This window comes from Amblyomma americanum, chromosome 6 (genome assembly GCF_052857255.1).
Source record: "Amblyomma americanum isolate KBUSLIRL-KWMA chromosome 6, ASM5285725v1, whole genome shotgun sequence".
NCBI classification, from domain to species: domain Eukaryota; kingdom Metazoa; phylum Arthropoda; class Arachnida; order Ixodida; family Ixodidae; genus Amblyomma; species Amblyomma americanum.
Window position 1 is genome coordinate 80,059,564 of NC_135502.1, and position 26,656 is coordinate 80,086,219.

General features: G+C 46.4%; 1 protein-coding gene across 5 annotated transcripts in view; it reads right to left on the minus strand.

Annotated features, from left to right (window-relative positions):
* Positions 1–26,656, minus strand: part of LOC144093777 (uncharacterized) — a 197,528-nt gene that overhangs the window by 125,411 nt on the left and 45,461 nt on the right. For 4 of the 5 annotated variants that reach the window (XM_077627480.1, XM_077627482.1, XM_077627481.1 and 1 more), the window contains exons 15-34: positions 25,151–25,260; positions 24,592–24,726; positions 23,600–23,713; positions 21,858–21,968; positions 20,602–20,706; positions 18,357–18,538; positions 15,669–15,833; positions 14,626–14,756; positions 14,056–14,151; positions 12,240–12,521; positions 11,625–11,759; positions 10,929–11,009; positions 9,411–9,583; positions 7,477–7,737; positions 7,229–7,349; positions 6,781–6,942; positions 6,322–6,390; positions 5,397–5,589; positions 1,202–1,383; positions 335–408 (exon numbers count right to left, since the gene is read on the minus strand). In XM_077627480.1, the coding sequence (XP_077483606.1) occupies positions 335–408; positions 1,202–1,383; positions 5,397–5,589; positions 6,322–6,390; positions 6,781–6,942; positions 7,229–7,349; positions 7,477–7,737; positions 9,411–9,583; positions 10,929–11,009; positions 11,625–11,759; positions 12,240–12,521; positions 14,056–14,151; positions 14,626–14,756; positions 15,669–15,833; positions 18,357–18,538; positions 20,602–20,706; positions 21,858–21,968; positions 23,600–23,713; positions 24,592–24,726; positions 25,151–25,260 (2,882 nt within the window). The remainder of the gene's footprint in view (positions 1–334; positions 409–1,201; positions 1,384–5,396; positions 5,590–6,321; positions 6,391–6,780; positions 6,943–7,228; positions 7,350–7,476; positions 7,738–9,410; positions 9,584–10,928; positions 11,010–11,624; positions 11,760–12,239; positions 12,522–14,055; positions 14,152–14,625; positions 14,757–15,668; positions 15,834–18,356; positions 18,539–20,601; positions 20,707–21,857; positions 21,969–23,599; positions 23,714–24,591; positions 24,727–25,150; positions 25,261–26,656) is intronic. The other variant, XM_077627479.1, reaches the window with a different exon arrangement.

Here is a 26,656-nt window from a genome sequence, read left to right on the forward strand (position 1 = left end):
TGTATTTCATTCTCTCATTTTCTTTTCACTACATCATTTGTTGAGAGTAGGAATGTTTAAGTGAAAGGTTTCTTCTCTGTCTATATGTTACAATGCCTCTGAGCAGTGTATGCCAAAGTTTCTTGAAAGCTTTTAGGGCCTTCATCAGCAATATTAATGACACAACTTAAAAACGGTGGTTCCAGCCAGCACTAGCAAAAGCTAAACAGCTTCACAGAGAAGCGCAGCAATCATAACAGTCACTGCACACTAAGCAGCCTACACAGGCACCGATCGACAGTACAACTACACAAAGAATAAACGAATTGATGATAATAGCAAGCCAGCCACTCACCAGGTAAGGCTGTCTTTTCTCAGGGGGTAGGTTTCTCCAAATTTTTGCGATCTGTTTTGATCTCTCGGCCCAGCCTGCCAGAATGCAAGACATACCATGTTGGTCCCGCAAGAGCACTGGTATCATGCAAGACCTTGTTTTAAGTCCTTTGGTGCCACTGGTACGCCTAATAAGTCATATCCTCTCGAGGTGATCAACTCATGTTAGAAGCATGCCAGTTGCCTCACAGTAATAACAAAGCTCCCCTCCTTTCACTACAGACAACGGGTTTTTTTCTAACTGGCTGTCTATTGCCTCCTTCAGCTTTTATTTTTCTCTTTTTTCAAGGTCAAAGCGGGCATCGGATACCACTGGCTGATAAAGCTAGCAACACGAGCGACAGGAGATTATGATGCTCAGCAAGTGAAATTCCAAGAGTGTTCTCAGTCGTTAGCTTTATTATGACCCATCTTGACAGATGGCAATGCTTGACTTAGAAATGGGTTTGAATTCCTATGAGTGAGAGACCAGCTCAACATTTGAAGCACTTGAACTAACAAAGGGTTCCAATGATTACTACCTACACCCCTGTGCACGCTGCACAGATGGATGTGCTTACAATACTACAAACTAATGTTCACTCCAGCCATCCAACTCCATCCAACCAAGACAGCTACCCTCTTTCAAATGGCTCATGTTAACTAACGAACACAAAACGCACCAGATTTTATGCAGGCTCTCTGCCACTTAACACCAACGATCATGGCAAGACTTCTACTGTGAAAAAGGAGGTGTGAAGCAACTAGAAAAAGAATCTTCCATCTGCCTGGGCCATAGATGCAAACCAAGCATAGAACGAGGTGAAATGATTAAAGGAGTAGCACTCACTTGGATACTCCAAGCGCAAACTCTGGCAGTTCAAGTTGGCATAGAGGACGGGTGAGATGGTCGCCTCAGAACCAAGGGCTTCATCGCTCTCCCATTTGAGTATGTTCTTCTGGCCACCAGTGGATGGCAGGTCAGCGTCAGGGTCCATCCAAGGGCTTGGGGGAGGTTCTGACAGCTGGGGGCTGCATTCAAGGTGTAAAAAATATTGTCGCCACAACAACAAAAAGAATTTAAGAATTAGGCATGCGTGAATAGCAAGTCTTTAGTTCAAAGTGATACAAAGCGAATATAAATGTTCCTGCGCAAAAACCTTTCAAGGCGTTTCATAAGACTTGCGCGGCACCAGAACAGTGACTAAAATCACATGCAAACATTGCATGTGATGCCGCAATTTTTCCGACCTCATTGGTGCGGCACACAAGTCATGTAACCGCACTGCACATGCATGATCGCATGTTTGTACCGCTGCCAGAGGAAGCTATGGCCTGAGCCAGCAGTTATGCATAAGCTGAAAGACGTCAGCGAAGGCACTGCGCACGTGCCTGAAGTGGAATGCGGCATGTGGTTATATACTAATTGGAGTATGTGGTACCCGAGATTTCTAGGGTGAGTCCTTGCATAGACCAACCTCGCAACGTTGTGTGCTGCAGTGCTCCGGACGAACACTGCAGCGCACAGCATGCCCTCTTGCCCCGCGCGCATGTGCACTGCTCAAAGGCGTGGGGGTGTAGGGTGCACCTATCCTTAGAGAAGAGCAGGTTCAAGGTATTATTCTGAGGCGAGTACTTTCAACTTAATATGCAAAAAAGGAGCGGAGAAGCGTGGGGAAGGTGTACCAATACGCCAAGATCGCGTGCGCAAGAAAGTGGCAGTGCTCCTTGAAGTGAAGACTGTGCATCTGCGCCAAAACACTTTATGGTGCCGGCCTTCTCATCGCGGTACCTAAAATAACTGGCGTTTCACCTCTCGACTAATTTCAATCGTCGCAGCGTGTGAACGAATAGAGTATGTCCAGCTTGAAAGCTGGTGTTCACCAACACCACAAATATGAAAGCCAACGCCGACAGAGCGCTCGCCTTGGTTATGTTGATAGTTCTGCATTCTTATCTTGTACATCATCTTAGTCTTGCAGGCCCTCTGTGCAGTGGGCGCAGCGCAACTCCCACTGTGGCGTGCTGTGTTCAATTTCGCATCTGGTGTTCGTCCCATCACGCATGCTCCTCGGCAGCATGTTGAACTGTGCAGCCGTCGAAGGCCAAGTTTATAGACTTGGACGCCGCGCCATACGCACGTGTGCTGACATCTAGAGCAGCGTGATTGCGTGGAAGCATCAGAGCGTGCATAAGGCCATTGACTGCTTCTTCCAGAAGCTTATTTTTTCCCGAGTTCTTAAACTTCGAAAGACTTTGAAAAAAATTTCAAACATTGCTCTTGCTTCAAAGCCCGAATCGCATACTGCATTATTCACTTCGATATTCGAAATGTTTGAATATTTGCACAACCCTACCAAGAATGTACCTGCCCAAAAACAAAGGTAAACGAAGAAAAGCAAGGCAGAGAAGGTCTTTCAGTAGGTGCACAATTGCAATTTCAGGCCATACAATCATTCAACAGGCCTGCTTCCACAGCAAGCACTGAAAAAAAGCCTTAGCAGCTGCAAAAATTTGTAACCAACATTTTTGTAAACGCAGTTAGTATCTATAAGGCCCATACATTTTGCCTTAAGAAAGTGCAGTTATGAAATAACTGGGGATGTTACCAGCTTAACAATGCATCACAAAGAGTACGACGGTCCTCATCAGCAGGCAGGTAAATGCGGGAGCTTTCTTGGTAACGACACGATGTATACTGTAAAAACTCGCGTATAACGTGAGGTCTTTTTCAGGATTTTAGCATGTCAAATTTCCACCTTACATTATTCAGACACTTCAATTCCGCCGCAACCTGCATCGCTTCAAAATGCTGCATAGTATTATCGATAATCAAACAAAAATGAACTTCAATGACTACATGCAATATAACACATCACGCCCACCACGCATCAAACACAACAACTGTGGAGCCACAGAGTCGAACAAAAGCTTTCCAGTTTTCTTTCTTTCCGAAGACGATATCCGAATGGAAGGGCTCCCACGTGACATGGTCTGCTTGACAAATCACGAGTCTTTCATATCTGCTCTCATGCATTTTTTACAAGCATAGCGTGTGTTTATGTTATGCTTATTCTTTTTTTCTTGTTTTAGGAAACGCAGTGGGTTGGTGTCTGCTCATTCCGTGCTCGCTTTTTTTTTGCTTGTTGCGTTGCAATGTACAACGACATATGCCTGTACCCCTCCTGCCTTGGCCCCCAAAAGGCAGCTGGCAGTATTGAAAAAATACTAAATAAAAATGGCTGTGGTTTAGCTCTGGTTTAAACCTGGAGTGACTAGATAGCTACAGCTGACCGAGTGGAATTCGCTCAGTCAAAGAAGTCAGTCTTTCGCCGCTCCGTTTTGCTACGCGTTCCTTTTTCATGTTTGTTCATGGACGTGGATTCACTCCCCCCACAACCCCTCGTCGCCGGCAGCTGCTCCGCACCACGTGACCAGCCACGGCACCGCCACGGAGCTCAAGGGCAGCCACGCAGCTCTCAAGTGGTGCCATGCTGAAGGCTCGAAATGCTGGCGTAATGTAGCTATTGTTACAAAATAAATAAAATATGCGGACCCAAACAATTTTTGGCCATAAGCCGCAGTTCCGGCTTTGTTATTGTCGAGCGCCATTACCATCACGCTTCGAGCGAAAGGAGGCGCTACCTAGCGGTGGAGTAGATTAGTAGTTTCGATTTCGACATGTGGTCCCTACGCTGACCTGACCTCGTGACGTCCAGGACTATCGCGCCTCCCATGGTGTCAGGACCGCGAAAGCAGTCCTTGACTGCTTTTGAAAGGAAAGTAATCGTAGCTGCGGAAAGCATCGGCACCGCATCAAGCGCTGCTACATGGTCTGGACGAGGTAGAGAGAGCCAGTAGTTACTGTCGCCGGACACGGCCCTCTCTAGCCATGCTGCGCAGTTGGACGGCGGACGCTTGGGCTAGCGTTCCTGAGGAGCCCACTGGTGTTGTAGTTTAAAGAAATGCGGGATATAAAACGGTACCAAAGACGTGTTTTTGTAGAAAGATATCTCTGACAAGGGCTTTTAGTAAGACGATACACCCAACGACGACAACATCACTAAAGCACAGACTACACATTTCCGAAGCGTGCGTGCTCGCGCGTACGCCAGAACCGGTCTGCACATGCTCGCAGCGCGGGACATGAGTAGGCGCGAGCACGGTGTCTGGTGCGTATCTTCCAGATATCTGGCATCCCCGCTACACACATGTCGTATCTGGTGCGGCGGCGTACACAAATTATCAGGGTACGTTCAGCTTTCGCGACTTCCGGAACGTTTTTGGAGCTTTCTGCCTTACTCGCATTATACGCGGATGAAAGCTTTCTTTCTGTTTTTGCTATCCCCAAATTACAGCTCGTATTATTTATTTATTTATTTACACAAAATACCTACAGCGCCCCAACTGGGACATTCTTGTAGATGAAATACCGTAATTGAGGCAAATGATGCAATATACTGAGAAAACCCATGGACAATGGGAGAAAGGCAAAAATGAAAAGAACATTGCAGAAAGACAAACACGCCCACGACTGACGTGGAGAAAATTACATTTAAAATACAGCACTGTCAACGCAAAACTAGAACACAATGAACTAGGATAAGAAATATTGCTACACTGATATTAACAGTGAAGCTAACAGTCATTTTAACTGAATACAATCATATTAACAGGTGGCTTTGCAAAGTGTTGTAAAAAGATGTGGGAGGGGAAGCAGCAATTTGTGCGGGCAGACTGTTCCAATCATGTATTGTTCGTGGGAAAAAGCTATATCTGAATGCGTTAATTCGGGAATTGTACTCGCGCACTTTTAGTGGGTGGTCGGTGCGGGCGGAAACGTAACTTGGCTCATGTATGTATTTCTCTTTCGGAATACCAGTTTTTCCATTAACCACATTATAAAAGGAAGAGAGTCTCAAACATATGTCAAGTAATGGCCACCCCAACTTGTATTATATGCAGGTCCGTACTGCATGCTGGTTTTTATGGTAGTGCTATTAAAAAAATGGGGGGCGAGAGCTCTGAAAGACAGGCATGCTCACCTGCCATAGTCCATGGGGAAGGGTGATGGGGACGGCATGCTGAAGGGGGAGCCCACGCTGTGGGAGCTGGCGGGAGTGAGCGGGTTCTGCCCCACGGGTGCAGGCCGTGACCCGGAGGCACCACCGTGCTGCTGCGGTAGGGGCGACATGCTGGTCGACGCACCCACAGAGCCCACACTCTCGGACGGTCCACCTGCGAGAGCCAGACAGTCAAATCTTTTTGCATCACGAAGAATATCAGCGCGACAGAGAAAATAACGACACACAGAGCCAAGCTGACATGCAAGTATTTGTCGCTATCTGGTGTTTTTAACGTGAAAGCATTATATGTCCCATTAGCACAAAAGCCGGCTTCCATTGCCGTCCATGGCACAAAATTTCTCAGAGATGTCACCATGCTCTCGCAGGACGTCAGCTGTAGACCATAAGATAATGACGTCTGCAACAAAGAAGAAAAAAGAAGATTTCTTCCGAAGGTGCGGGAAATCGAACCAAGGACCTTCACACTGTAAGATGAGCACACAATCCATAGGCCACAAAACCACATTACTTCTTGGCGAATAAATGTGAACCTAGTGAATGCGTTTCCTTAAGACTCCATGCTAATGAATGGGTGTGTCACCAGAATGGAAGGAATCTTTAATAAACGTCACAATAGAACTCACGATGAGACAATGCTTTCGCATTCAAAACATGTAAGCAGTCTTAAGTGCTCTCCGTAATTTCTTTTTCTGTACTGCGCTGCAATTCTTTGTTGTGAATCACCAGCCAACCCACACCTTTACCCTAGTTTTTAAATCAGCTGCATCCCCTTGAGAGACTGTGCTCAATAAGTACAGATGAAAAGTCAAAACGCAGTTGCCCTGATATTGCCACCTTGTTGAAAGCTCTAATGCAAGGACATAAAAAGTTATGTAGTACTTACAGCTGTCTCCGGGGCTAAGTACACCCTTGAAGACGTCTTCTACATCCTTGCTGTCCATGTGTGGTAACCCTGAAAACACAGCACAGTGGTCATAGCCCACCCACATAAGAGTGTTGTTCAAGGTGGTGAAAAAACAAAATAGGAAACACAGTGCAGATCTGGCTATGCGATGAAAAGAAACCAAACTGTCCTTCTGTCACCATAGCCTTATCACAACAGGCAAAGGCACTGAAAGAGAAGCAGTGCTATATGTAGGGCAAGAGCAGAGCAGTAGCCTAGCACAGTGTCACTGCTTTCTGAACTCAAAATCATCTTGTTCATTTTAACACAGAAGCAGGATCATTGAATCAGGTTTTCAACGTGACCTTCAAGCATTGAAATGAAAATGCTTTTTTCGTTTAAAAGCTATGAAAACCCCAGAGAGTGACGGAGTTCTCCACGGTGAAGCATGCCACCCACCTGAGCCAGCAGACACCATGCTGTCAACTAGGTTGAAGTGGGGACTCAGCAGCACATTGTCAATGTTGCCAGACAGCGGGTCATTGTCCTTGACACCCGCTGAACCCTCCTCCTCTGACACGCCGGCGCCCGAATGCTCGTTCAGGGTAACATCGTCTAAACCTGATGGAATGTTCAAGAGCGGGGCAATGAAGGCCACCATGCAATCTGGCGTATGTACCCAAGACTCCCCCCCCTCATTAAGTTTAAAAAGGAGAGGAAATGAAATTTGGCACTGTACACTTTAACAGCAGGTTTCAAAAGAAACCTACAATTAATAAATTAATAAATAAATAAAAAATAAATAAATAGCAAGCTCTTTTCTGACCACTCTAAAAATTAAGCTGGGAAAAAAGAAATCCAAGCTAGCCTTTCACATGCACACAGGCCAAAATCATCGTCTTCTCACCAGATCCTTGCTTAGAGAGATCATCGCCCTCATTCATGAGCATGTCCATAAGTTCATCGTCCTGGGGAAGGTCATGCGGCAAGATGTCCTTCAGTCCCAAGTCCTCGTCGTCGCTTCCAGTCTTGAATAATAATAATGACAAAAAAAACACACATAACAGCTCAATACTGATGCAGCCATGGTACAGGCCAGAGCTGCGGCTTTCTATCAAAAGACGTAACTGAGTGTGCTCCCCAATTCCCCCTTACTTTGATGGGTGTACAGGTGCCGTCGTCATGGAGGGCGGGGCTGTCTCCCTTGCTCCCACTGGCTGTGTGAGGAGCAGGGGAGGGAGCAGCGCTGTCCGACGGAATGCAAGCGTCCTCCGATTTCTCCTGCGACGTCTCCAGGACAACGATGGAGTTATCCTCTGAGCGCCCCAGCATAGAATCTTCGTCGTCCTCGCTTGGCATGTCGGGTGTCGGTTCTGTCTTGCTAGTGACGAGGAGGTCATGGCCAAAGAACGCTTCCTGCATCAGGAGAGGCAAACAACAGGCAAAGCAAAGGTCAACCCCCAGATTGGAAATACGCAGTGCCGTGAGCAACCGCTTTCAAAGGCTCACTTCTCCAGGGCTGCATGAGTTGTTCTTGTGAAACTAGCATTGCCAGGTGTCTGAATTTAGTTGTTCACTTCTCAATTAAAGGACTCTATGCAAGCGACCTGCAAAAAGCTGCATTCATTTCTGAGCACAGCTCTCAAGCACCTATTGCTGCATTAAGCAGCGTGTCTTAGCATAACCAAACGAATGAGGAGCAGAGCGGAGGATAAAAGAGAGCGAACACAGAGTGCAGTGAAGGATAAAAGACTGCTATAGCGAAGATAGCGCAAAGAGGAAGCAGAGGAGGAGGGTACAGCGGCAGTAGGCAGCAGTAGGCGGCAGCCTGAAGGTGGGCTCTGTGGCGAGATCTGCCAAGAGATGGCACCAGAGTAACGCCGCCGCCGCCAGTCCACACGAGGCGAGGCTTAGCAGCGGCGGACTGCTGCGCACACTCCCAAGCCGAAACCCAGAGCTGCCTCCATTTGGCACTGCATGTTTCGTATGTAATTGCCTATGTTTTAAGTACCGCAGCAGCTGTGCTCAAAACTTGCCCATTACCGAGAAGAGCAATAGTTGTGTAATTCTTTCATGGCACCTGCATTTGAAGAGAGACATCTGCAGCCATCTGTGGCTATAAACAAGTTTACAAAGACAAGTCTGTCATGGTGCCTGTTATGCTATTTCAGTTTGTTCAGTGACTGTGAGGTGCACACCAAATCGTTGGGGGATTTTTGAGTGCGGTGCGTCGATGGTGGTACGTCGATAGCGGAGCGCCGCACGTGCCAGCCCAGCGCTGCACGTGTGCGAGGCGACGGCGACGAAGAGCGTGGAAGACAGCACAGTGGAGATTGTCGCATTCAAGTGCAGAGGTGGCAGCCATCGGACGTTGGGTCCGCACTGCCGGGGACCTCCCTTGAATCACCACGCAAGCCTCCTGTGTCTCATTCAAGCGCGGAGATGGCAGCCGTCGGGCGTCGGGTCCGTGCTGCCGTGGGCCTCCCTTGGATCACTGACGCAAGCCTCCTGCGTTCCTTTCAAGTTTGGAGGTGGCAGCCGATGGATTATTGAGGGTTCATGCTGCCGAGAAGCTTGCATGGATAGCCTGTACAAGCCTACGGCGTTTCAAGACGACGTCAACGGGTCCTCGCTGCACTCTTTCTGCTGCTGCTGCCAAGTTCTTGGGGCAGTTGACGGGAGTCCACCGGCGTCTTCCTATGGTCCTCTGTGCTCCTACTACCACCTGGCTCTCTTCCGCAGCTTCCTTCAACGCAACGCGTCACAGTTCATCTACCTGCGTCTGCCCTGTCTACAAGGCATCCCCCTGCAGCTGGGACACTTTCCTTTAAACTGCAGTGCTGTACTCATGTTGAGTGTGTATTGTGTTTTTCGTTTCTTACTGGCTCTTTTCCTTTAAATTATACATATGGCTTCAATGTGTTTTGTTTGATCTGTTCGTTGTCTTGTTCGAACCTGTTCAACAGGTTCGAACATAGCGTTCCCCTTCAGAAAGTCGGGGACGCTTTACCGATTCCAGACAGTGGCACAGAGATTTTTTTTTTCTTTTTCTAAGAAAGGGGGGGAAGCAGAAAGGGGAGGAAGCCCACCTGAAGGTATGAGGGAAAGCTATCTTCCAAAGGGTTTTTCTTCTTCACTCGCCGCCGACGCTTGGGCTTCTCTGCCGCTGTGCCTGCTGTTGGCTCCACAGCTGGCTCCGGTGTTGGGGCAGTCACGTCTCCAGAAAGTGCAGCCAGAGCTGCCTCTGAACTTGTCTCCCCAGCTGCACGCACAGCGATACCATCATTGTTATGAGCACACAACAATATGCATGCAGTATTCGACTGTATACTCAAGCCAAGACGGCCACAGCCCATTCCTGAGCTGTCTTGACTACATCTGAGCGAGAGCTTTTGCGATTCATTCCCATTGAATAGGTACGCGTCAAACCTACAGTGCTGCACAGCTACAGCAATGAATCACACAACAATACCAAGCAACACCAGTAAAAAAAAAAGGAACAAATGATTGCTACACTCACCAATGCTTGAAGAGTGGTGGCTTAAAATGGCTCACCAAATGCAGCTAGTTATTAATCTCACGTGGTGCCACTGCTCAGCTTTGGAAGTACAGTTGTCTGCACATAGCCTAGTCCAGCAATACAGTAAAACCTCATTGATACGTTCCCGGTTCATACAGTTTCCCGGTTCGTATGCTCAAAATCTCAGACATTAAAAATGTCCCATAGAGTTATACTATATTTTTCCCGGTTAATACGTTCCCGGAAAACACGATTTCCCGGCTACTACATTTAAAACTTCCACAAATTGTGGTCGTATAATACGTTTATTGACAAACCGCACATGTGCAAACATACAAGTGGGCCATGCGAGAGGGCACGCAACATGTTTTTTCGGCAGTCACCCGCCGTGGTGGCTTCTCTGCAGTGCCTCGATGCAACGAGGCAAAGCATCACTATCACCACCAAGAACAAAAAACCAAAAACTGCGCGCTAGCATTCGCGATGGCCATTCCTGCGGGGAGCAATATGAACAGGAGAAACGCTGAGGCTTCTTCACGGTCCATAAGGGAAAGTAGGTGAAGCTTCTATGAACTACAGCGATGCACTTATATCTGGGAGCCGGGTCTGGGAAACACAGAAACACTGTGAAAATCAGCCGCCGCGGTGGCTTTCTCACAGTACTTGGGAGCAAAAGGGCAAAGCATCTGAAAATTACAAGGAAGAGATTTTGGTTACTTTCATGACTGCCGTCGATGGGCCGGGTGCGCTACGAATTGCCTTCCGCGCTAAGGAAAGCGCGAATGCAGACTGAATTCAGCGAGCTCTGGAATAGGATCTGTTCAGCTCTTGCGCCAAAAAATGCCAATCGACATTTTTATAAATTGAAATTGTAAATAAATGTCTTTTTACCTCATTCAACAGTTACATTTCTCAAAATCAGGCGGTTTGGATCATACGTTTTCCCGGATAATACATTTTTTCCTCGCAATTAAAAAAAAAAAGTATAAACAAGGTTTTACTGTATACCACACTCAATTACAAGTGATGTTGAAATCTACTAGTTTAACATCCACGCTCAACATAATGTGGTTTGACCAGCACTCACCTCCGGCCAAGGGCAACGTCACGTCTTGTTCCTTGGCAGAGATGCTCCGACTTCTGGCTTTTGCGACAAATCCTCCGATTCCTGACAAAATGACATCATGATGCGAGGAGAGTCAGCAAAGCAGTAGCACCAGTATTGCAGGCATGTCTGAATGCACACTGCCATGCAAGGATGGTGGCCACCAAAGCAATAAAGTGAAGCTTGTCTATCTCTTTGAAAATGAAATTTTGAGGTGTACAAAAACCAAATTTTGACAATGATATATGCTGGAGCACCTGGGTCAGCAGCGGACTTATGGGTCGCTTTTGCAGTGGATGGTCCCACTTGAACCGTGTATTTCTTCAATTTTGTTGGTCCAAAAAAATGGGCTTCGGCAGGGTATATCTATGTAAAATTTCTCTTGCTTGAGGCAGGGGGGCAGCCACGCCCAACGGCCCCCCCGCCCCTTAAATCCGTCTCTGACCCAAGTCCAGCTTTGGTTCAAGGAAGCAGGCATGCAGAATAGACTACAAAGTTGGTAGCAAACATTAAACATATTTCTTGTGGTATTACTCAAATCTATCTATCGGAAAACCTATTAATTACATAAACCAATTGTCCAACGCATAATCATTCACACTAAACCATTACAGAAGAATCATTCCGGTTGCTGACAAGAACTAATAGCATCCCGGAGAAACAGAAGTACAAACACACCGAGCTTTTGAAGCTTGCGTTGGCGCTTCTTCTTCAGCTCGCTCTCAGCATCTTGCTTGGCAACCTCTTCGGAAGTTAACTTTGTCTCCTCGTCTACCTCCATTTTAGGTTCTACGTCCACGTCCAATAGATCTGCTGGGAGCAATGAACACACACACGGGTGACGTCAGCAAGCGACACAGGCAAGGTTCAGCATTCAGAAAAAACTCTTGCACACACCAACAGCTAAGTGGTCCGTGGAAGAATACACATCAAGCTAAAACACATGACTGTAATGTGGAAAAGACTACAACCGTTTTATTGTCGACCAAGCCTGCAACCGAATTAACAAATTGTGACACCACTTCCGTGGAAATTTTGGGCCAAGTGGTGAGACAACAGTGAATTGTCAAGCCACTTGCAGCAATGAGATGAGGTTTATAATGTTGCTCAGAACATGTATGTGGCGAAAAAAGTAAAGGCGCAGGGGCACCACCTGAATGTACCACTCATAGGTGGCACCAATAGCTGCTAACCTCCAAAAATTGGCCATGGGTTATGGTTGGGCTTTGATTCGACATTTTCCAACTGGCGGGATTAAGCAATTCCAGACAACGAACTATGCCACAAACACACCTTTGCTGCCATCTTCAGAGTCCTCTGTGGACAGTCGAGCCCTGAATCCAAACAGGCCCCCAGTTGGAGCAGAGGGCTGCGGTGGCGTGATCGTGCTGCCCTGTTGTGCAGTTGTGGGCTGGCCTCCTGAGGGCTGGCGCGGCCGTCGCACCCGCTGCCTCTTGGGTTGCTCGAGGGTGAGCGACTTGATCTGTTGCAGACCCGACTCAGAGAGAAACACGCCATCCATGAAGAACTGCGGCACAACCGGCTTGGCGGGCTTGGCTGGCACCGGTGGAGGCTCTGCAACAAGTGTGAGCCAACCTCCATCAATTATATTAACCTGAAATCAGCACTGCTTTTGTGTGGCAATACCAACAAGCTTTTTACCCAATCTATTGTTTTTGTCCCCCCAAGACCAATTGCACTTCTAGGAAGACTTGATGCAGCAGTTACGTTCTAGAAAGGTGTTCGTGTAAAGCGGGTGTGTGCGAAAATTGAAAATTTCAAATAGTTTTCCATATATTGCTATTTGATTCAATTTGCTCCACACTTTCATTATTTGAACTCTTCGAATCTTCTAAACGTTCAGAAATTCCGAATTTCTTCTTCACCTAAACTCGTACCTTGCACTTGTCAGACAAGTTAACCTGCTCTTTCCTCACGTAACTGCCAGCAAGTGGCAAAGCAAAAGCCCATGCGTAGTATTCCTGGGCCTAGCACAATATCAATGTGCTGGCGGCCATAGAGAGCCAACACCACCATGCGTTCATGGATCAAAATGAAGCACTGCACTACGCAGAACATTAGCGTGTTGAGTTGCGCTTTGATACACAATTAGACCACCGCTAGCAAAGTACCTGACTGGCACTTTACAGTCAAAACCCGCTAGAACGAAAGCCGCGACAGCAAAATTTCTGCCACAACGAAGTATTGCTGATTCCCCGTCAGCAAACCATACAAGGCAATGCACCCAGGCATGGTGCACCCAGGCACTGACTCAGTACAGGCACTGCGTGTGACGGTGGTTCTAAGCGGAGACTCAACTAAACGCCACTCCACCGGTTTGTTGTACCGCACGTCGCAAAACGTCTTCCAAGAATCAGAGCAACCGCATTTCTGGCACGTCATTTACAGCATCGATTTCGAGACACATGTGACTGCTACTCAATGCACAGTGACACGGGTGTACGCGCACCCAGTCCTCGCCGAAATGCCTCCAGGCAGCGCAGTCTCAGTACGCGTTCTCGCAGGAAGAAAACATGGATTACTTTAAAACGCGTGCAGAAAAAATATTAGTTTTGACAGCGAATGCAGCGGGTACATGCATTACGCGAACACGTCCACTGTCCAGAGATTTCCGGAGCGCCAAGAAAATCGCACCACGGCATCGATTTTGGAACTGCGAAAGACCAAAGGTGACAGATTTTTGGAAAATAAACATTGTTCATGAACTACCCTGTCCAATCTGTCAATGATCTGGCCCGATTTCATGACAAGGAAGTTTCTGCTTCAATTGAATTTTTCGTGTGTCCCGTAAATTTCGTTGAAGCGGGATTTGACTGTATTTGGTCGTTTACATACTATGTTTGATTTGTACTTGGCCAAGCAGCAAGGTAAGTTTATAAAAGTACTACTCACACACCCCAGCAAAATAATTTCCAGGTAAGAGCAATTATCAATAAATGACAGAAGACAAAAGGGATGTGCAGAACAACTGAGCAGCAGTATTCCTTGGTGTCATGACAGAGCTCCACTGAAGAACCAAAGAAACAGCCATAAGGCTCTGTCAACTGCCTGCCAAGTAACACAAGAACAACGAAAAGCCCCGACTGACCTGGTTCTTTCGCTTGTTTCACAGGAGGTGCAGGTGGAGGTGAAGGAGGCGTCTCGGGCCTCGGAGGTGGTGGTGGAGGCGAAGGTGACATGGCGGCTGCCAGGAACACAAGTAGTATCGCATCAACAGTGCCCCATTTTCCGCATGCTGGCTCATCTGACAGCCTTGGATTCACTTAGTGAAGGCTGCACTGAAAATACTGCTTCCAAGGGAAGAATATGCTAGTACCCCCTTAATAGTATATGCCTGCTTAAAGTTTTGCCAAAGCTGTAGTTATTTAACATGCTAAATGCAGCTGCTACCGATAACAATGCATACCATTCAGCATGCACAACCACTTGCGGGCACATTTTGCATGTTCCATAGGATTAACAAGGTTGACAACTTCTGCAGGCAACAAAGCCACACACTATTCAAGAATTGCAATAGCACTTGAAAATAGCCTTTTAGTGACATTGTTGCAAAAGCAAGAGCGAACACATGCACCAATAAACTTTGGTGCAGACGCAACAGTAAAGCCGTATCAAAAAATGAGGTCAAACTCGCCACACTACTCTCAACTACACATACCGGTGTAATCCATCAGGAGATGAGGTGGTAACTCATCCTTGGGACGGCAGTAGGGACAGTTGTAACCATATTCCGCACACCTCTCCGCATCTTCTTCAGAAGAGATCTGGTCGCAGATACCATGCATCCAGCTAGGAGCAGAAAATTGGAAGAGTGAGAAAAACAAATCAAGCTGCCAATGTTCATAATGTTTGTGTTTCATTTTCACTTTGACACACTTCAGATCACTGTTTCTCTTATGATAATGTCAGCAAAACCACAGTGACAGACTGACTCCTGTCATGGAACAAGGATTCTTATTGCACTTTACACTATACATATATCACCTTTCACACGTTTTGTTTGATGTCACTGGAGCCTAAGAATTTCCCTCAGTAGGATAACAGTAAAACCTCGATGACCTGAACTAGGTTAATTCGAAGAATTTCTGTGGTCCCGTAATTTCTAATCTAAATTTGACCGGATAATTTAAAGTGGCGGCCCGCACCAGCCCGGCTAATCTGTAGATCTGGTGTGCTAAGCGAAAATGCCCGATCCCGAATTCACAACAAACCTGTGAAGTGACGGTTCCTCAAACGAGGCAGCGCCACAGAGCAATGCCAATGCCAGATATGCAAAGCACCCCAGCCCCAATGCTCCCAGCACAAAAACCAGTCTATGGTATAGCTTGTGGACTGCCAGAACAGGCGCCTGCGCTTGACCTTGGACACGACTATTCTTGCTCCATGGCTGCGACAGGATGAATGTACACAACACCGACCTGCACCGTTTCTTTGAGTGGTGCGGCATGGTTAGAAGATTAGGCTACTGGCCTATCTGATTGCTTTAAGTGGGGACCCTGGCCTTGAAAAAAAATTTTTACTAATGAAGTCAGATTAAGAAATCTTCAGGGAACATGTATTTTTGTGTCCCCATTCTAAATATGTCATTTAATTCCATGGAAAACAATTCTAGAAGAGCTAGAATGCTAGAAGAGGCATTTCACCAAAAAAAAATAAGGGAATCAAGGAAAAACAACTCTGGCATGCGGTGAAGCCACTAACCGTTCACACTGGACGCACTGGATGACAAGGTCATTCTCTTGGTACTTCAACAGACACAACGGACAAGAAGTCTGGCTGGCACAGGGGCCACACTGAGTGTAGTTGTTCTGCCACTGTGAGCCAAAGCCTGGGTCTGTAGCCCCACACTGGAGGCACACAACACACCTAGCAAGGCACAAGTAAAGAAAAAGGACCATGTATCACACATCAAGGGACACTCAGTTAAAAACGAGGCACGTGAACCAGTGCTCAAAATACAAAATCGTTAAATAAACGAAGGTAGAGGAGGGAGGGGGGGGGGGAGAGAAATAAATGTCACTGTCTAGGAAACCAAACCTGACACCACTTGTCAGTGTGGCCAAATGCGACGCTAAATATAAAGTTCTTGTACAGTCAATGAATAAAAAAAGTGCAAAGAAAAGGAAGAAAATGATGACTCACTATCACTCACTGATGATGACACTGCGATGACAGCAGAAAGTAAACTAAAAGACTTGGAGGCAAGAGCCTGTGATACACACTTCAGATAGAAATAGTAACATCAGATGGAGATAGTGAGATAATGCATACGAAGAAAGGTAAAATGCTGCCCATTTAAAATACAGTAAAAAGCCCGTTAATTCAACCCCCGCTAATTAGAAACTTTGGATAGTTAAAACTGCTCGCTCGGTCCCAGCCAACACCTAAGTCTATGGCGCCGGCCATTCGATAATTTGGACACTGTGGGTCTCACACCAGCAGTTAATTCGTACGGGCTCCCGAAGGGAGGCTGCATATAGGTATGATTGGAGCAACAAGAGATCATCAAAATAGCCCTACTCAAAACCCGAGTTCCATGCACACCCGATGTGTGCAAGACCGTAGGAGACGATGAACGGATAGTCCCTTCTCCAGACAGCCCCATCTCCAGGTTTGCACCAGACTGCAGCGACAGTGGCTTGACCAGCCAGCACCAGACAGCCAACCTTACTTAGCTGAGAACCCTTTCAGATGCTAACTGGTGCAATGCTGATGTTTTCTCTCCCCCAACTTTTGTAGCGACAGCTACATTACAGTAGCTTTTCAAGTCTTCAGCGTGGCGGCGCCGAGGCGGTGGCGGCGCCGCCACGCTGTCACGTGGTTGGTCCCGTGGTGCGAAGCAGCTGCCGGTGGCGGGGCGCCGTGGCTGGTGACGTGATACAAAGCAGCTGCTGCTGTCCTGCCGGCGAAACCGAGCTGCAACAGCTGTGCGCATGCGCCGTGTCAAGCGAAACAAAGATGAAGAAGAAGCGCCCAGAGAAACGGAGCGGCGAAAGACTGACTTTGCAATTCAACTGAGCAACTTCCACTCGGCCAGCTGTAGCTATCGCGTCACTCCAGGTTTAACCAGAACAGAATCACTGCCATTTTTTTTTACCTCACTGCTTCGGCGCCATTTCCTTTGCTCGCATCACCATGCTTCCGTTCTTGCAGTGTGCCAAAACATCGCGCTCGTCATGTACTGTTTGCTGTCTGTGCAGTGAAGCCTCCGCACATACGATGGTAACGCTTATGATGGGTGCAACGTGGTAGTGGTGGAGTTCCACCGCGTCACACGGTGAAGGATGTGGGTGGCCCTTATGATTTTGGAGCAGTTCCGGTTTGATGCTCTCGACAGTATGCATGCACTAAAGCACTGATGGAAACATGAAAAACAGTCACTCGGCCATTGTCCAGTGTTTCACCAAAATAAATTTACCGTGATGCAAGCAGTTCTTGACAGTTATAGCACAGTCATTCGATAACTCGAACATTTTTCTCGGTCCCTTGATGTTCGAAATAGTGGGCTTTTACTGTGCAACATTCTGGTGGCAAGCAATGATGTCACCGAAATACATGGCACTGACCACTGCTTCACCTGCCTAGCACTTCGCAGTTTACACTACCTCATGCATAAAGCATTTCTACCTTGTAAAAACACTTCAGCATGCTGCCTTCCGTTCACCGGCGTCTACTCAGTTTTCGTCAGCTCCCAGTTTAATAGCAAGATTTTCTCAGATTCAACTACGAAGTTTTTTATGTCTGCTTGTTTGGAAGCTGAATGATTAAAAAGTGGAATTAAGACGCCATAGATTATGCTAGAAAATTAAAGCTCAAGAAAGGCCCTCTGCCAACAAAAAATACTCCTTTCCATTTTCCAAGCATCAACTTCAAAAGCCATAAAATTAGTTTCATATAAGTAGGGACACACTTTAACCTTAAATACACCAATTTACTTTTCTGGAACCCAACAATGTGCAAGTTACATGCTGAGGCTGGTAACTCTTCAACAGGACGACCAACAAGCTTTGGTGGAGCAAGCTAGTATAGTATAGACGTCCTGAACACTTGATAAGAGACTAATTTAAAGTAGCTCCTCCTCCTCGACACAAATCTTTTCTTTCATACTCCTAACAGAAGTCTGGTGTCAGAAGAAAAGAAGCTTCACAGAAAAATAAGAAAAATATGTTTGCGACCAGCACACACATATTAAACTGACCGTTTCATACTTATCACTTCAATAAGACGGCTTTTCGGTCTATGGCTCTGGTCACTTGCATCTGACCAGCTAGTATTAGGCCTACCATTAGGTTTAATGCTACAGTTGAAATCGTATAAATGAAGTTCCCAATGGATCAGACGAAAAGCCCAACACAATGCAAAGGAGAGAACAGTTGGCTCAGTCCATACCAGCGGCACTTCCAGTTTCCCTGAGGCACGGTCTCAAGTGGTGGCGACAGACAGTACGTGTGGTAGCTGGTGTCGCACTCGTCGCAAAGCAGAAGCCGGCTCTCATCGTGTGGCTGGCCACAGCCTTCGCACACGGTGCAATCCAGACAGCGCCATCCCTTCTTCAAGATCATCTTTGTCAACTGGCATCACGAAAAGAAAAATGTAATGAAGATCTGAGAGTCTCTGCACAACAGCTAGTTTTCAGATATAAATGCCATTACATTATACTAGAAATGGTATTACAGACTGTTACGACCGACAAACAGTAGGACTGTCAGCACAAAAAGGCACAAAAAAGGCACAGGGCATTTCGCCATGTTATACATTTCTGCAATCCAGTCGACGACCGATTTCTTGGACTCTCTAGGAACCGCGAAAACGACAGCAATATCGGGCAGTCCGGAAAATCAAACTTCACCGAAAAATCCCGAACTTATTGGTTTATGGTATATGGGGGTTTAACGTCCCAAAGTGACTCAGGCTATGAGAGATGCCGTAGTGAAGGGCTCCGGAAATTTCGACCACCTAGGGTTCTTTAATGTGCACTGACATCGCACAGCACACGGGCCTCTAGAATTTCGCCTCCATCGAAACTCGACCGCCGCGGCCGGGATCGAACCCGCGTCTTTCGGGCCAGCAGCCGGGCGCCATAACCACTCAGCCACCGCGGCGGCCCAAACTTATTGCCAGTAAGTCAAAGGAAGGGGTCAGTTGTATTGCACACAGTCTGAAACTACTAGTCATGACTAAATTTCGCCGTGCGTCATATGCACAGATGACGGGCGGTGACCGCTTTCACGACCTCGGCCTGGCTGTGCTGCCCTTGGCAGGTCGCTGATGAACACACCGGTTGGGACAAAGTCAAGACGGGAAAGTTAATATGCAGCTGCGGAAACTGTGTTGCACCCGCAATACTATGGGCCTAGAACAAGAATGCGAAAATGGCGAAACAATAAGAACCGCGAAACGGCCGAAGCAAGCGGTCCGTTGGCATTGGCCTTCGTCATTCGATCTAGCGACTAAAGCCAAAATCGGCACCGTATCCAGCGATATGCACTCTGCGGTGGCTTGCATATAATGAGACATATTGCCTGTCAGTTGTTTACAGTTTCCTGATAGGAAAGTAAGAGTTGTGGTGCGTTTTGCCGCGGGTACACTCACCTCACTTTGATGCACCACCATTTCCTTCCTCGCTCGCAGTCTCCGTGAAGCTGTACGCCTCACACGTGCTTCACTGCTACCTCTTCCCGTATTCGAGACAAAAGACTCTGACTACTGTTCAAGTTCGTGCAACGGAAGATGTTCAAGAACAGTACGAATTTGAAACCACGCGGGTGCAATGTGCCGACACGCGCAGAATTTCAGCATCGCAATTTAAGAGGCTCCCTTTAAGTTTGAATTTCTTTTTGTTTGATCAAGGTTGTGATCCCTCCTGAAGTTTGAATTCATGAGGTTCCACTGTACACATTATATGGCGGCTTGGGTATGGGCGGCGAGTGCGAACGGGGCCCGAAAAATCGAGTAGTCAGTTGAGGTGCGTCTGAAATTTCAGGCACTCTTATACATTGGCTCTATGGGCCATGTCGCAGTGCCGTGAAAAGCTCCAAATAATCAAGCATCGCCGAAAAATCAAGCGCCCAAATTTTCGGTCGCCGACTGTATGTGCATCCCGCAGCATGGTGTTTATAAAGAGATATAACATTCATGAGCAAAAAGGCCTCATTTTGTGGTCGCTGCTTTGGAGTGCAGCTGCTACATGACTGCAGTGATGTTTAAGTAGCTCAAATCTCCCAAGCGGCTGCTCCAAAACTAGTGCACATGTCAGTTTCTGTCAGTTTCTGTAGCCCTACCAGACTGGTGGAGCCCATGCAGAAAAAAATGCAAATTGAGTGTCCTTCAAAAGCGGTGTGTATGTCCCTATCTTGACCGTAGACCCAATGACACTGTCACTGCAAATAAGTACAACAACCACTTCTGCCGCTTTGGCACCAGAAGTGGTTAAAGTGATAAACACTTCTGGGTATTAGCCCTTCGAGGGGTCAAATTAAGAATGTGAGCGCAGTAATGTTTTTCACACTACATGCGACAATGCTGCGTTCACTACAAATGGACCAACAAGTTCCCAACTGCACAGCAAACCAACGCTGCAGGGCTAAAACGATAAAAAAGAATCGAATAACTGTGATTTTTTTTTTGCACTCACTTTAACATTGGCGCAATAAGGATGGTAGCACTGCCCACACTGAAAACATGCAAGAAGCCTGCCTTCCTCGTCTCGTCCAAAGCTGCCACACATTGCACACAGGTCCTGGAAAAGAGGATTTCGAAATTGACGAAAAAAATCCAACAGTTGTGGAGCAACCACCAACACTACGTGTATGCAACACATGCGTACACAAACACAAGGCCACAACTTCACTTCCAGCTTATCTACCTTTGAAAAGTTGCTTTACTGAATGAAGCATTGCAGTTGCATTGTGGATTACTGTCGACTGACATAAAAACAGGCCTCGTTATGATAACAAAACATCACTCTGCACTACAGAATGCATTCAAAATTCACAATGAATCAAGGTCTTATTCTGTTTACTTGAAATACCTTGTAATGATAGTCTGTACATCTGCTCAGAAGCAGGAACTGAACAGGTGACCGTGCAGTGCCAATACTGTAAGGCCTCCAAAGCATTGTCTTCATGTGTACAGAAACGTTTGTTGAATTAAATCGCTGTTCCCACTTCAGCCATGACCACAGCAGCTTGAAGTCTTCATCTGAGAGCCAGACAGCTAACTAAACACCTTTGTCCAGTTTTCCACACATCAGTGCTTGGTATGTTTAAGGTGGGCTGACTTCAAAATAACAGCATCTGACTGCACAAGCTTCACATTTCAACAGACGTGATCCATAGTGCCCACAACGTAGTTTTCAGCCATCCTTCCTATTTGAGCAATGCAACAGAAGACTTCTGCAAGAACAGGCACTGTCTTATGACACATGCAAGGGTACCTGCCCCACTTTTGAATGATGTTAAATTTGATGAAAACATGAGGTTGTCAACATAAAAATGTAAAATAAACACAACTCAGCTGTCGAGCTATTGAATAGGACCCCAGACATATTCTCCATATTGCATGGATAAAAGTCATAACATCTGTACCACTTGTTGGCAACGCAAAAAAACTCATCACACCTTGTTCCAAAACTTACACCCCTACTACTCTGCTCTGCTCTGCGTTTTTTTTTTCCTCTTTCAAATTTCAAAAATATGGAAAATCTAATATAACAGCAACGTAGACCTTTTCCCATTTCATGCTACGCTCCTTTAGGATTTGTTCTACAAAAATCACCCACTCTTGCTATCAATCTTGATAACTCTACTTGTCACCAGTGCTTCCCAACTAGCCTCCCATGTGATACCCCTAGGTCAAGGTAATATAAACAGAAGCTACTGGGTTCTTTACCTGACTCAAAACAAATTCATCGTTAGCCGAGAAGATGACCATCTTGTTGTCCCTGGCTGGTTCATCTTCCTGCTTCATTTCTTTGGCTTCGGGAGTGGCAGCAGTGGTTCCCTGTGAGCACATATCAAAAGCATATGTTGAGCCAAAGGAGAATGCAGCATTCAACTTGCGCACTGACCACTAGCCCTCGCAACAACCGAGTTGTTACAAAAGTCCCTCCCAAATGCACGGTATGATATTGCATAATAAGATGCAAAACAGACCTTTTCATCCTCTACCGTCATCACTGTCATACTGGAAGCCTCATTCGATTTACATCATACTAGACTATGTTTTGTCTTGCAACACAGAGTCCAGAAGAAAATAATAAAGTAAAGACAACTTTTATGTCGCGTTTAGAAGAGCATAACTTGCATGTTACTACTCTTTTGTCTGCTTCTGCCAGTAAATGGGTTTGCAGCTCTAAACACTCCCCACTCTATAATCCCGTCCTGTCGAACCCCGTTATTTTTTTAACTCTCATAATCCCACACAGGTGCCTGAAAGAGCACAAGAAATGTGCTCCCTTGAGCTGTTGTCTCCAGTGTGTTCTGACTGCATTAGCCACTAGTAAACCACGACGACACATGAAGCCTTGTTTACCATTCATGCAGTGTACAGGACAAATTGACTGCATCATGATAATAGAACAACAAACTGTAAATGCAGCAACCATAGCCAAGCAAGTCAACAGCAGGCAGTGGAAGTACTGCACAGTGAACCACAAGCGACAAAAATTCACAATATTTCTACAAGCCCTTCTGCAAATCCCTTTAAAACGCACCTCATCTATAGAACCCTTGTATATCATTAGGTCATGGACGTGTAGCAGGCAGTGATGTTGGTAGTGCACCTACCAGTGTACCTACTAATGCGGCTATGCGGGTTCACACAGCCTACTGCAGAAGCAAATGCAGAAAGAATGTCAAGGCTTCTTCCGTGTTGCCAACAGTGACATAACTGTTCATGCTTACAGCCATGTAAAAGATCAACAGCAAGCATATTTTTTTTATTGCAAATTTACTAAAAATCTAAACCATCTAACTTAGACCAAAATTCACTTTAACAACTAAGTGCCAAGTGGCCAGAAGAATAGTCTAATAGTCTTCCCCACACTCTGACACTGATTCCAAGTGCTACATGGATGATCTGGATCTTGGGGTTTGCCCCGAGCAGAGACAACAGACAGCACGGCAACCCTGGCTTGAGTTCAACACTTGATGATTGTACTGTCATCAGCATGTCACCAACAAGCGCATGTGCTGGGGCAAAGCCCAGATGCGAAGGCAAACATGCAACTAGGCCCAAAATGATAAGACGAAGATTAAGAAAAAGACAGAGTGCCCAAATGTACAAGGTAAGCGTTCCGTCTACGCTGGTTTCCACACGTGCGCCTTGTGGCATTACAAGCTGAAGACCAGTCCAATCAATGTTGAAACTGGTGACATGTTACACTCTGCTATGGCTCTTATAAGGTAAGCGGTATAAGCTACTGCAACGCATGGTCCTCACTTTGAACTACTATTTACCTCCACTCGTGGTCTTGGAGTAGCCATGTGCCTCTCGCACGTTCCACAGCTTCCTTGCGTTCACCCACAAGAATTATACGCTTTGAAACTGCATCTTTAGTAGCACACGAGCAACCCACACTAGCTAAATTAAAGTTTCCCATGAAGAACAAACAAAACGCCAATGATCCAGACCTGAGATACATTCCAGGAGGGGTAATAAGACTTGAGCTTGGGTTTTGGTCCACGCTTTCTACGGAGCTCTGCTGCTTTCGCCCTTCGTTTCGCAGCAAACTTCCCACCAGTTGTCTGAAAACAAACAGCATCGTTGACCTCTGGTGTAAAAGTCTCTCGCCTCAAGTAAAGCTGAAATTTGGGCGAGTTTGCAAGCATTCATGGTGGGTGAACAGCGCCTTTGTTGCAGCGCTTGTCTTGCCTTTGTCCCGCCTTTGTTGCGCTATTCACCCACCATGAATCTCTCGCCTCTTTCTAATAACAGGGCCAAATGTTTCAAGTCAGAGTAAAATCACCTTGCCATGGCCTAGAGATAGTGAAGCTTACTGTATTACTAACCATTTAGGTAGTACGCAGGCAATTACATAATTATGAGTGAAGTTTAGCCAGTTAAAGAAAGAAAAGAGTAAATTTGAGTAAGTGTCAGAAACGTAACCGGTACAAAATGTAACTATTGTGCCCTAAACTCTTCCAGGGGCCTATACTCTCAAGGTCGTGTATAGCGAGCTAGACTTCGTTAATTTTCACGGTTGCACTTCCCTTCAGCTTCAATTAAAATACCACCTTACAGATCATCATAAGCAGGAGCGACGACCAGGAATGTAAACTATGACATCAACCATTGTGGGGCACTTGGGAGCCCCATGTATACATGATGTCAAACACACCAGTAACCTTCACCACTGGCTAACAAAGGAGGCAATGAAAACATCTGCAATGTATCAGTTGACGACTTGACAATCCCCATAACCCCCAAGCATGCTGAATCTTTTGGCATGTCTTGCCTCTGGCATAATCTGGCACTGAGACGTGTATTAGCATCAAAATGATGCCAATGGCCAAGTTGCACTCCCCCGAGAAGTGCTCTACAAGCAGAGATTTGAGTGTCGCCCACCAAAACAAAGTGAACTACGCTAATCTAACCTAAAATATGTGACCACAATTCTACTCACTCTAGTACGCCCAACACCGAATCTCCGTTTTCCTGGAAAGCGGGCAAATGGTGGCTTTCCCAATGAATGATGAGATGGAGGGGGAAACTTTGCCTCATTCTCAGGAGACTGCATGCTTCCTGAAGATGTCTGCTGCTGCAATGCAAGAGAAAAAAACAAAATATTCATTCCAGAAATGGAAACTTGTCACGAGGTGACAGTCGTGCAAATCAAATGCTCAGACTGAGATTTTGAACACATTTCAAGGCCACACCTAACTCCAGCTCTAAATAAAAAATGGTGTTATTAGTGGATGCTTCATGCAAGTATTTTGTCATGACACTTTTTACACAAGTTCGTAATGTGTCTAGGTATCTGCAGTGAAATTTACATGCCAAAGGGAGTCAACTGCCCCTCTGGAATGCTGCCTAGCAGCAGCACAAACATAAGAAAGCAGATGAAATCCACGAGATTTTTGTCCTTCTTTGTCCAGCTGTCTCCTTGCCAGCACATGCCTCAGTCAATCTGCAGGCCAGTTTAAATCTATTAAATTTGCAGCACACGAAGCAACACAACTTACCTGGACATCATTGTCATTGCTGGAACGTGAGTCATCATTGCCACATGCTGCAATGTCTTTCTGTGGGCTAAACATGTAATCAGGTGAGCCGTCTGATGTTGGCGTTCGCACTGAAAAGAGTAAAAGAGAAGTAAATGCAAATTACACTGCAAACACAAACTGTGGGAAAACCAATCAAATAAAAAGCCCTGGAAAAGATAGAAAAGAAAGGAAATGCATAAACTACTGGACTGAACTCCGTTTCCTTGAGGTATGGTAAATTCTTGCTGTATTTAGATATCTGAATAATACATTCTCATTTGCTCATGCTGTTTACTGCAACCTAAACTAATCCATGCAAGCCAGCAGCTCCAGAGTGGAGGTGCAGGTAAAATTTAAAAATTGCACTTTTTTTAATTCGATTTTGTTTTGGTGTGTTCTGTAGCTTTTCACCCCTTTTATTTCATGCATTACGACAGTGTTTAAAAGTTTAGAATGTTCGTAAATTTAAAAAAGTCAGGGGTCAAGGGTTCGCCACCATAATTGTACCACATATGGTCACACAAGGCTAACATGGGCTGAAGGTCGTTCAAGGTCATTCTCCGGCCTACGCGGCGACTGCTTTACCTAGCGTAGTGAAGCTTTTTTTTTTCGCTTCAAAATTGCAGTTAAAATAGCTGCTATGACTAGAAAGAGCACATCTGATCGTACGCGGGCTTTTGTGCAGCGGTGTCGCATGCTCCTGTATTCTTGCAGGTATGTAGGCTTAGCCCTCCTGCTGCTGCTGCTGCTGATAGGAAGAAAGAAAAGGAAAGTGCACGGGCCTGCCTACTGGCTCAAGCCGAGCCACGCTCGCTGCCGTCTGCTGAAAGTGGGAGAGTTAAAGGATAGGAGAGCAAATATAGAAAGAAAAGGCGCGCGCTATTATGCCCCGGGCCGACCCGTGCCAAGAGTGCTTCAAGCCAAGCACACCACCATATTCCAAAAATAAGTTTAATATCGCAGCAGATATTAAATCAGGTATCAGATATCCTGTTCCTCGAAAATGCAGATCAAAATATGTTTCGCTCCAATCACAATACGCACGACTGGCCCAAGTCTGCCCCTTTAAATCACATGGTACGATTAGGGCCCCGCCATTGGCTGCGATGGCGATTATTTTTAACGCATAGTCGGCCGCGTTGTCGCGTTACCGCCGCAGCAAGAACCGCGCATCTGCTCCATTTTTCTGCTTTCACCGTAATGGAGACCGCCAAGAAACGCGATTTTCACGCACTGAAGTTCGGGACACGGCATCAGTACAAAAGAAGTCGCCCCATATGCAGGCGGAAAGCTTTGGTGATGGTAAGTTCGTCTGCTGTTACTAAGCCTAACCGCAGCAATGGCGATGCACCCCCGAGGTCATTGAAAAGTGTTGACGACTTTACCAGTGCATCTGAATGAAATGTCAACGTAGCTGAAGGCGCGACAAGAATGGAGACGAAGTACGGTTACCTGCGAATTCGGCGTAGGCGACGCGGCGTGCCC